This window comes from Cetorhinus maximus, chromosome 7 (genome assembly GCF_964194155.1).
Source record: "Cetorhinus maximus chromosome 7, sCetMax3.hap1.1, whole genome shotgun sequence".
NCBI lineage: Eukaryota > Metazoa > Chordata > Chondrichthyes > Lamniformes > Cetorhinidae > Cetorhinus > Cetorhinus maximus.
This window is the reverse complement of record NC_135885.1, coordinates 40,787,595-40,799,633: the sequence shown is the minus strand read 5'-3', so window position 1 is coordinate 40,799,633 and position 12,039 is coordinate 40,787,595. Positions and strand designations below refer to the sequence as shown.

The following is a 12,039-nucleotide window of genomic DNA, read 5'->3' as shown; positions in this document are numbered from 1 at the left end:
TCATGGGATGTGGGTGTCACTGGGTAGGACAGCATATAAATGCAGTTTCTTTACATAATAAACTGAAAATCTGTTCCATTTGTTTGCCTTTCTTCCATTTAATTTTACTACTTCCGAAGGTTGAAATATAATTTGTAGCCTGAAATGTATGGTTTCAGTGTTACCTGTCAATCAGCCAGTGATCAGGAAATTATAGTGGCAATCCATGTTATTTCTAGTGAATATATCATCAGCAAAAGGATTTATTTTTCACACTGTGGCTTTCTAAAATAAAGATAACTTTATGTATAAGGTTACATTTTGGTTAATAGACCAGACAACAGAGGCTTGGGCTGATAAGTGGCAAAGTAATATTCACTCCACATGTGCGAGCAATGATCAGCTTCAACAAGAGATCTGAAACACCTCATCTTGACATTCTATAACAGGGCTATCATTAATGGCCTCACCACTAATATCCAATAGGATAATCGTCCTTGTTCTGTCAAGCTAATGCCGTAGAGACATTCAATTATGCATTGAGAACAGTTATCCAATGTTAAAAACAGTTGAATCAATCATATTTTATTACTGCTGAAAAGAGGAGACATTATTCCAAAGCTTTTCATCTTGCGTTCACCAGGACAAATGCTATTTGAGAGAACAGTTTTGAGTCTACCACATTGCTGAGAGTCTAGAATTATGTATAGGCCAAACCGAGTGAGGATGACAGATCTCCTTCCCTAAAACAACACAATTTTTAAATTCTTGCTTTCAAATTCCTCCATGGCTTCAACCCATCCTACCTCTGTAATCCCCTCCAGTACTATAACCCTCTGAAAAAAGACAAGCCTTAAAGGTGTCAGGGCAAGCTAATCAGGTAGATTAAAAGGATAATTGTTATGTGTTTATAAATAGAGGAATAAAATATGAAAGCAAAGAGTTTGTGCCAGTAGTTTATAAATTACTGGCTAAGCTTCAGGCAGGGAGGCTGTGGGCAATTCTGGGCATCACACTTCAGGAAAGGTGTAAAGGCATAAAACAAGGAGGTTTACTAGCATGTTAACAGGGATAAGACGACAAGAAATAGGAGCAGGAGAAGACCATAAGGCCCCTCGAACCTGCTCTGCCATTCAGTACAAACATGGCTGATCTTGTGCCTGAACTCCACTTTCCTGTATGCTCCCCATATCTTTTGATTGCAGTAGACCAAAAATCTGTCCAACTCGGCTTTAAATATATTCATAAGGACATATGAAATAGGGGATAATGATGGGATTCAGTCATGAGAAGAGGTTGGAAAGGTTAGGATTATTTTTCCCTCGAACAGAGAAGGTTAAGAGGTGACCCAGTATAGATTTGAGATGTTTCGATAGAGTAAACAGTAGTAAAAAAAATTCCCCCTAGTGAGTGGGTCAATAACTACAAAGGTCATGGATTCAAAATCATTGTGAAAAGCGCCTGAGGGAAAGTGAGGATTTTTTTCACTCCGAATTGTCAGGATCTGGAACATTCTACTCAAAGCTGGTGGAATCTCATTTCATAAATAATTTTAAATGGAGTTGGACAGGCACTGGAGGGTAAGAAACTTGCAGGATTACAGAAGTCATTTGTGGGGCTAAGCACCACTGCTCCTTTAGAGGGCCAGCACAAGTACAATGGTTCTATAATCACTGTTCTGCCTGTCTTTGCCTCTCACACATCACTGATTTCCACTTACAGCCATGTGTCTGGATTCTCTCTCTCTTTCTCCTTGACAATCCTTAAAGTCAAACTGACTAAGATTTTGGCTACCTGTCCTAATATCTCCCTGGTAAAACAGCAATTCACTTGTACTTTTAATTTAGTATATTATACTTGCTGCTCATGATGTGGCCTCCACTAACTTGGGAAGACCAAGCGTAAATTGGATGATTGTTTTTCTAAAAAGCAGTTCAATCCACAAGTATGACCTGGGGCTTCCGGTCGCTTGCCATTTTAATTTTCCATCCCACTCTGACCTCTGTTCTAGACCTCCTGCTGTTTTCAATGAAGCTCAATGGAAGCTTGAGGAACAGCATCTCCTCTCTGGATTAGGCATTTTACAGCCTTCTGGAACAATATTGATTTCAACAATTTCGGATCATAATCATTGCCAATGTTCCCTTTTGAAGTGGTGTTTTTATGCATAGCCAGTTTTTTTTCAATGCATGGTACTTTTAAATTTTCCTGTGTGGCAGTGCACTTGCAGTATTTAACACAGGTACTTTCCAGATAGCTGCATGGCTGTACACACATGGTTTAGCAGGGACATTTGTAAAAGAAAAATGTGGCTGACAGTAAATCACTCCTGACTTCCACCTCCACAAAGTTGGTTCCTTCCTCTCCTCCCACCCTTCCAGCACCTGCAGCATGCTGTCTTTTCCAATATCTCCTTGTGTGACTTAATATCAAACAAAAGTTGACACCACTCCTGATGTACGTTGGGCATTCTACTACATTAAAAGTGCTGACTAAATGCACATTGCTATCACAGGTTAGGTACACCTGCGTATCATAAGAGTTCAATTTGTTTTCATTTTACAAATTCCACATTTTCTATTTAAATATGGATTAATTTATCCAAACTAAAGTACAGTAGGTTGTTTAAATTAAAAGGAAGATGCCACTTATTGCAATGACAATTATAACAACTTTTGTGACAGAAGTGATTTACAATTGCACTTTAAAATGTAGCTTAATAGGACATCAGTTGTCAATACTGACCTGTTGTTTCATGTACACAGGGTCACTGTGATTCTGGTAACAGGAGAAATTACTTTTATTCTCAATGTAGCTGCTGTTAGTTTCCTTCTCCCATATCCTGCGATAAATATACTGCTGAATTAAGATAAAATCTACCATACCAGCCAAGGTGTAAAGAGCAATAACAGGTTCAACGAGAAACAGCCGTTTCATTGTTCTTGGGAGACACACAGGCCACTGTGTAAAATCAAAGAAAACCATTGTTACCAAAGTAGCCTTGGTTAAAAGGAAAACTAAACCTAAATTAAAACTAATCAAGTGGAACACAAAAATCACTGTGGCCAGCTTCAGTTTGTTTATAGTTTAAAAACAAAAAACTACTGCGGATGCTGGAAATCCAAAACAAAAACAGAATTACCTGGGAAAAACTCAGCAGGTCTGGCAGCATCGGCGGAGAAGAAAAGAGTTGACATTTTGAGTCCTCAAACTTCCTTCAACAGAACTGAGTAAACTAGAACTATTGAGCTGTAGAACTGTTGAAGGGTCATAAGGACTCGAAACGTCAACTTTTTTCTTCTCCGCCGATGCTGCCAGACCTGAGTTTTTCCAGATAATTTTGTTTTTGTTTTGTTTATAGTTTGTCCAGCTAAATAATTACTGCTAACATAAGACAACGTGCAATTACCTACATTTTATAACCAATGAGTTAATCACTCTCGTTCTGTCAAGATAATGCCTTAGAGACATTCAATGCTGCATTGAGAACAGTTATCCAACATTAAAATAATCAAATCAATCATATTTTATTACTGCTGAAAAGAGACATGTTGCCAAAAGCTTTTGTCTTGCGTTCATCAGGATAAATGCAAGAATGCCAAATTTCAAATGAGCACAGCAATTTATACTGCAGGAGAAAAGGGTGCTGAATGGTTAGCAAGTTGACTCTCTAACTGGCTGAGGCATGGAGAAAGCAACAGGGAACTTTAGGCTCCCAGGTAGTTCAAAAAAGGCCCAAGGCTTGAACATAATCTACAGGTCTAGCAGCATCTGTAGAGAGAGAAACTGAGTTAATGTTTCGAGTCTGTATGACCCTTTTTCAGGGTCGTGCTAAAGGGTCATATGGACTTGAAACGTTAACTGTTTTTCTCTCCACAGATGCTGCTAGACCTGCTGAGTTTTTCCAGTATTTTCTGTTTTTTGTTTCAGATTTCCAGCATCCACAGTATTTTTCTTTTATATTATATTGAACATAATCTATTTTGTTTTCAGAGAACAGATCCCACATTCAGGGGAGAAATATGTTTAAACAAAAGGAATAAGGCTGAGTTAGACAGATTTTTGATCAACATAGAAGTAGAGGGTTATGGAGGACAGACAGGAAAGTGGAGTTAAGGGCACAATCAGATTAGCCACGATTTTACTGAATGGTGTGGCAGGCTAAATGGCCTACTGCTCCTATAATTCTTACAATCTTATACCAGGCTTTCAACTGGAGTATAGATCCAGTACAGCCATGTTTTCTAACTAAACTTGTACAGCTAGCAGAGGAACCCTCACTGGAGTTGTGTGCCAACTAAACACACCATGTTCCACCCTTCCAAAGGAATCTCATCACTACAAAGAAACTTCACTTCTTCAATCAGGCACAGACTGAAGCTGATGGTAACTACATCGCCGCAACTGATGAGTTGCACTTCCTTTAATCAGCAAACTTTTTTCTGGCTTCAACTGTCTTGCTCCAACTGCTCACTTTATATAAAGAAGTATATCTATTCTCAACATAAAGAATTCAAAATAGCATGTTGGAATAAGCCCAGGTGCTATTCAGCTGTCATTGCAAATTAAACCGCTCTGGATCTGAACTCGTTTAGTCTAGGAGGAGAATAATAGCCTTGGTTGAACTATTATTCTGTGGGAGAGCATCAAAATGACAATTGGAGGGGGTGGGGAAAGTCCAGAAAGGTAGGGGATCAATAAAGTTGTTGGAACAGAAGTAAACGGTTTAGCTAAATTATGAGAAAATATCAAAGGGGAAAGGGAAGAACAAGCAGAAAAAGATAGAATAGAGTATAGAATGTTTATAGCATAGAAGGCCATCTGGCCTGTCATTTTTTGTGTTGCCCTCTGAAGGAGCAATTCACTTAGTGCCATTCCCCACCTTTTCCCCTGCACATTTTTCCTTTTCTGATAATCCAAATCCCTTTTGAATGCCTCAATTGAACCTGCCTCCACATGCTCAGGCAGTGCATTGCTGATCCTAGCCAATCACTCTGGAAAAAGTTTCTCCTCAGTCGCCATTGCTTCTTTTGACAATTACCTTAAATCTATGCCCTTTTGGTTCTCAATCCTTCCACCAATGAAAACATTTTATCCTCTACTTACTCTACCCAGATCCCTCATGATTTTGAATGCCTCTAGCAAATCTCCTCTTAACCAAGGAGAACAATCCTAACTTTTCCAATCTTTCTACACAACCAAAGTTCCTCATCCCAGAACAACTCTCTAATGCCCTCACATTCTTCCTAAGGATGGTGCCCAAAACTGGATGCAGTGAACCAGTGTTCTATACACGTTCCTTGCTTTTGTCTATCTTTATGAAGCCCAGGATGTTGTATGCTTTTATTATTGTATGCTGTGCTCTCCGCCTGTCTTGCCACCTTTAATGATTTATGCACATACACACCCAGGTCCCTCTGCTCCTGCAACCCCTTTAGAATTGTACCCTTTACTTTAGCTTGCTTCTGTGTTCTTCGTACCAAAATAAATCACTTCATATTTCTCTGCATTGAACTTCATCTGCCACTTGACTGCCCATTCCACCAACTTGTCTATACCCTTTTGAAGTTTTACACTATCCTCCTCACAGTTCACAATGCTTCCAAGTTATGTATCTCCACAAATTTTGAACATTGTGCCCTGTACACCAAAGTCTAGGTCATTAATATGCATCAAGAGCAACAGGGGTCCTAACAGCAACCCCTGAGGAACTCCACTATAAACATTGCTCCAGTCAGATAAAACTGTTCACCACTGCTGTTTCCTGTCTTCCTATCACTCAGCCAATTTTGCTATTGTCTCTTTTATTCCATGAGCTCTAACTTTGCTCACAGGTTTAAAGATTGAACTGGTGGAGAGAAAAGGTTAACAAAATAAGAGAATCTGGACAACATTTAAAATAGGTTGACAGGTTAGCAGTGGGAAATATTCAAATATAAAATGTTCTTATCCCAGCACTAATATCACTCATCTTAGAAAGAATCAACTTTCATTAAGTGCCCCTTTCATGACCTCAGATGTCCTAAAGTACTTCATAGCTAATGCAGTACTTTTATGGCGTAGTGACCACTAACAGAGGGAAACATGACAGCTCATTTGAACACAGTGAGGTCCCACAAATAGCAAAGTGATGAATGACTAAATAATCTGTTTCTTTAGTCATACTAGCCGAGGGAGAAATGTTGGTCAGAACACTAGGCTTCAAGTGGTGCCATGGGATCTACTATAGTCACTTGAGATGGCAGATTTGTTCTTCAATTTCTCAAAGTTGGCACTTCTGAAAGTGTTGCACTACCTCAATGCTGAAGTGAAGTTATGAGCTGAAGTCTCTGGAGTGGGGTTTGAACCCTAGGCTTCCTGATTTCAGAGGAGAAAGTACTACCACTGAACTAAGGTATAGTCCAAAACTAGCTTTAAAAAAAAGTTAAATCCCTCACATACACACACACACATTTCAAAATGTGGTTTCTATGATTTTTGTTATTTACATTTAGTATTATCACAAGTAGAAACTATAGCTTATTTGGTTTCAGAGCAAACAAAAATCTGAATATTTAATTCATATTTCCTAGTAAAATGTAAAGAAATTTCAAAAGCTTAAATCTCTAGAAATTTGCAGCTGAATATAACCATGAACCCAATTTTTATACAGTGCTGGTTTTCTTGACTGAAATATTTAGTTCCTTCAATCTGCACAATTTTTACAAGGTTATTATGTTCATGGAAGATTTGTGAAATTTGCTCAAAGCATACAAAGATATGAAGCACAGTTACTCTACACAATAACATGATGGGGCAGAACAAACTTAGTAAATGTAAAACCTAAAAATATAAACATATTTTTTCCTCTCCATTAATCCTATATCAGAAACATTAATCCTACATCAGAAAAACTAACAGTAGAATATTTGAAAATACATTGCAGGCCAACTAGAATCTGTAAAGAGAAAACGTCTTGAGTTGTCAAGCCATTCATCAGTATTCTGATAAAAGATACACCACAGATCATTAATATTTGAAACCATAGAGGTTTACAGGACAGAAATAAGGCCCTTCAGCCCATCAGGGTGATTTTCAGCTGCTCATTTCTTGAATGAAAAACTAGTAAACAGCAAAAGTCCTTGTGGGGATCTTGAACATACCTAACCTCCATATGACTCCAGACCCACAGAAATGTGGTTGACTCTTAATTGGCCTCTGAAATGGCCTAGCAAGCTACTCAGTTCAAGGACAATTAGGAATGGGCAACAAATGCTGGCCTTGCCAGTGATGCCCACATCCAGTGATACCCACATCCCATGAAAGAATAAAGAAAAATAAAGGTGTTTATCCAATTCTCTTTTGAAAACCATGATTGAATCTGCCTCCACCATTCCTTTAAGGCAGTGCATTCCAGATCCTAACCCCTCACTGTAGAAAACATTTTTCTCATGTCATCTTTGGCAAAAGAACCAATCATCTTTAAGTGTACTCTGGTTTTTGACCCTTCGGCCTATAGAAACAATTTCTCTGAATGTACCAGACTGCAACACTCAGTTATTGACAGCTCTTTGCACTGGAAGAGCAAAAAGTTTCAGGCAGACCATAGTGTCTTTCACCGAGTTGATGGTCCTCCAACTACAGTTTTATCTCCGTGTGCTGAGGACAGCCCCTTGAGCACAGTCCTGTGTAACAAAACTGCTTGGGATAAAACTGGACAAAAACTACTGCATCTTTTTCCACTAGGCACTAAAATGGATCACTTCAAACTTCTCTGCATTAAATTTCATCCGCCCTTTCCATCAGTTTGTCCTCCTGAAGTCAGCAGTATCCTCACAGTTCACAATACTTATAATTTTTGTGTCATCCACAAAATTTGAAATTGTGCCCTATGCACCCAAGTAATATCTATCAAGAAATGTGGTGGCCAGAAACTTCTCAATTTAAAATAAAATATATTTGCAGCTTGACTATTTAAAAAATAATGCAAAAACCGACAAGTAACACTTGTTCTTCACTGAGATAAAAGCAAAAAACTGCGGATGCTGGAAATCCAACGCACAAACAAAAATACCTGGGAAAAACTCAGCAGGTCTGACAGCTGTTTCTTAAACCAGCTTATATTTCACCTCTTCTAACTTTTCCTTAGTTCTGTTGAAGAGTCATGCGGACTCGAAACGTTAACTGTGCTCCTCTCCGCAGATGCTGCCACACCTGCTGAGTTTTTCCAGGTATTTTTGTTTTGACTTGTTCTTCACTGACGTTCCTAGTTTGTTCACCTTTAGATAATGGTGACTGCGCAGTTTGACAAGTGGCCCGCCTCGCAGTGAACACAGTACAACGTCTTCACCTCCAAAGCTTCAGCAGGAATTGCGAACCATTGCTGCTGGAACAGACACAGCGCTTGCTGGACAATGTTTGGATGTTTCGAATGTCACCAACGGGCAGATTCTAATCGAATGTCGCTCAATGTGATGCAACCGCCTGCATTAAACCCTCGTCCCTCGCGCACTTTAATCCAGTGCGGCTCGCTCGCCCGCCGGACGCTCAGCCGCAATTGGCTTGTACCATTGTCAATCAACTAGAGGGGCGGGGCCAATTAACTGGGTTCAGGGCGCTTGCGGCTGGAGTCGTCGATGGCGTTGGCTTTGTTAACTCTCAGTGGAGCAGGCCATGTAATCAGATTTGATTCAGGACAAAGCAAGGCGGGCTATGTAACTCTGACAATCCCCTATGATTATAATTCCTGGACAAATCAAAGACAAAGATTAATCTATTGAACATGGGAGAAACATCCTAGTACTAAAAAAATGTTATGCTTCTAAAAAAATGTTATGCTTTTATTCATTTACTTTGAATACTCTCATTTGTAAAACTTTAATTTATAAAAATTATATGTGGGTGTTGGGGAGGAGGCGGTTTGACTGAGTGGAGTGCTTCCAGGCAAGAGATCATGCGATGGAAGCTCTGGCAGTTAAACCCAAGCAGAGTTTGGCAATCGCAGCTGTGAAACGCACGGCTGAAGTTAGTGGTTAAAGTAGAGATTGTAGGCAGGATTTTGCCCTTGGTGGGGGTGCTTGGCAGGGACACTCAGCGGAGGCGGGTGGGAAGCCACCTACGGGTGGGCGTGGATCGTGAGCGGCAGCTCTGGGCGCTGCCTATGCGGGCAGGGGGTTGGAGGGAGAACCGTGCCTAGCACAATCTTCATGCATGTGCGAGAAAGAGCGCTTCATGCTGAAGCCCTATTTAAAAAAAGATAATGAAGAGAATCAAAATTTAATAAAACATGTCCCCTCATGTGACTCTGTCACATGAGCTGCGACATGTTTTTAATTCAAAAATCAAGTTTTTATTTAACGTTTAGGAAACCTCATCCCGCTTGTGGATGAGGTTTCCTAAAAAATGTAAAGGCCACTTGGCTTTTTCACCTGCCCGGCAACCGTTTGAATTTAATTAGATTGTTAACGGCCTTAACAGGCCTTTTGATTATCAGCGGGTGCACAGCCGATTCTGGCGCACGCCCAGCGAACAAAATATTGTGAGACTACGTGATGACATCGGGGCGCACGCCCGATATCATCACGCATCATTTTACGCTCGGGTGTGTTGGGCACGTGCCTGCACGACAAGGGCAATATTCTGCCCTGTGTCTACATTTAAGAATAAACTAGATAGGCAAATGAAGGAATAGGGAATAAGGTTAGATGGGCAGGGGATTTCGATTGTTGCTCCTGCGGTGGACCCTGCTAATGGGATTTTTCTTTTTGGTCTTTATGTCTCTGAAGTAACCTTGTTTAATGATGTGTTGGATGGGACTGCTTTTATTTAGAAATTACAACACAAAAACAGGCCTTCACTGCATGTCTGGGGGGCCAAACCTCCTGTGCTCCTCAGGCTGCGAGGGACCCAGTTTCCATGTATCACCACGAGGAGGCACAGCTGAGGACTTTACAATGGAGTGGCTGTGTACTGAGAGGGAGAGGCTTACACAATTGGCTCACTTTTTCACATTGCTGCTAGCCAGCGTGTAAGCTGAAAATGAGAAGAAAACTAGTGCACACAAGCAGAAAGCATGCTAATTCTTTGCCCTTTTTGCTAGGCAAATCACCTCAACATATTGGACACAGGAAGGGAATGTAATTAAGTCTAAATTTGGGTTACTGTGCATGTATGCCAATAAGGCTGGTGAGCTGCAGGTGTGGACAACCATGTGGAAGTTTTTGCCCAGATCTTCCAGTTGTCATCAAGGCTGCACACAATACAGCTGCCTGCAAATATTTCTGCACCTTGACCTGCTTTATTTCGGGTGGGACTTCTGATCCCTGCTGCAAGAGATGGGCCAGTGCAGCCATCCCTGCTGAAGACCGATGACCGGAGAAAACTGGTGGAGAGAGGACATGTCCCCTTTTTACAACATTAGCTGTCGTATTCAGGTACGTTTTTAAAGGCCTCAAGTCTTTCAGTGGGTGAGTGAATGTATGAGCGGCTGGGTGGGTGAATGGGTGGGTAGTCGGATCGAGCTGGGCGGTGGTTTGGGTAGGTGGGTTGGGTCACTGGGGCAAGTAGTCGGGTCAGGGGCAGTGTGATTGGGTTGGGTAGTAGGGTCAGGTCAGGGAAAGTAGTTGGGTGGGGCTGGGATAGTCAGGTCAGGGTGATGGGAGAGAGAATGGGGTCGGGGGGTTGGGGACGTGGGGTGAAGTGATTTGAAGTGTCTGTTGTGGTGCTGAGTTCATACACTGGCTAATCTGAGTTAGAGCAGGGTAACATTTCCAGGGTAAGTATCCAGCAAGTCCTATGTATCTGGACTAAGTCTCTGACAATGAGCTCAGGGTCAGAGCTTTCATGGAGGCTCCAGAGCAGTGCAAATCATCCTGGGCAATTTAGCATGCGCACACACCAGGACTTCTTCAGGGTCCTGATGTGCAACACAGACTTAAGTACAGATTTCGCTGCTCAGGACATCGGAAGATTTGGGCCAGGATGTTGTAGCAATAACGGAGACCTGGCTCAAAGAAGTGCTGGTCTGGGTACAAAATATTCCAGGATACAAGGTGCTCAAGAAAGATAGGGAATGAAAGAAAGGAGGATGGGGTAGCAGTATTTATTAAGGAGAATGTTGTAGTACTGAGAGAGAGGATGTTCCAGAGAAGTTAAGGATACAATCTATTTGGCTTGACCTAAGAAACAATAGAGGTACCAATACATTGCTCAGTGTATTCTATTAATGTACCAACTAGTGGGAAAAACGTAGAGGGGCAAATTTCCACGGAAATTAGAAGTGAAAGAATTAGAGTAGTTCTAATGTGGGGGGGGACTTTAATTATCCGAATGTAGACTGGGATAGTAGTGCAAAGAGCAGAGAAGGCAAAAAGTTCCTACATTGAGTTCAGGAGAATTTTATACATTAGTATGTTTTCAGTACAATGAAAAAGGAGGCATTGCTGGACCTGATTCTTGGGAATGAGATAGGCCAAGTGGATTAAGTGTCATTTAGGGGACAGCAATCATTTATATTATAAGGTTTAGATTGGCTATGGAAAAGAAGGAGCAAACCAGAATAAGAATAATTAATTAGGGGAAGGCAAACTTCAATGGGGTGAGAATGTATCTGGCCCAGATAAATTGGAATCAAAGATTGGCAGGCAAAACTGCAACTGAAAAATGAGCTGCCTGTAAAGAGATAGTTTGAGCACAGACAAGGCAAACCCACGCGAGGGGAGATGCAGGACAAACAAATCCAGCACTCGCTGGATGATGAGAGTAGGCTGAAGCAAAAAAGGGGTGCATAAGACAGATATCAGGTGGACAATACAATTGAGAATCTGGTTCAATATAGAAAAAAACAAATAAGAGAAGCAAAGAGAGAGTACGAGACAAGCCTGGCAGCTGACATAATCCAAAAATCTGCTATAGACATACAAATTATAAAAGGAGGAGTGGGGACCTGAAATGGGATTTACACATAGAGGCAGGGGCATGGTTCAGGTACTAAACGAATACTTTACATTTGCCTTTCCTAAGGATGAAGATGCTATCCAAATAATGGTGCAAGAAGAGGTAGCTAAGACACTTAATGGGTTA

The 12,039-nt window shown here is 41.0% G+C and overlaps 1 protein-coding gene across 1 annotated transcript in view; it reads right to left on the bottom strand.

Annotated features, from left to right (window-relative positions):
- LOC144682730 (lysosomal proton-coupled steroid conjugate and bile acid symporter SLC46A3-like) overlaps positions 1-8,479 on the bottom strand; it is a 32,970-nt gene extending 24,491 nt beyond the window's left edge. The window contains exons 1-2 of the mRNA XM_078545367.1: positions 8,239-8,479; positions 2,725-2,942 (exon numbers count right to left, since the gene is read on the bottom strand). Coding sequence (XP_078401493.1) covers positions 2,725-2,916 — 192 coding nt within the window. The 5' untranslated portion in view covers positions 2,917-2,942; positions 8,239-8,479. The remainder of the gene's footprint in view (positions 1-2,724; positions 2,943-8,238) is intronic.
- Positions 8,480-12,039: the final 3,560 nt, after the last annotated feature.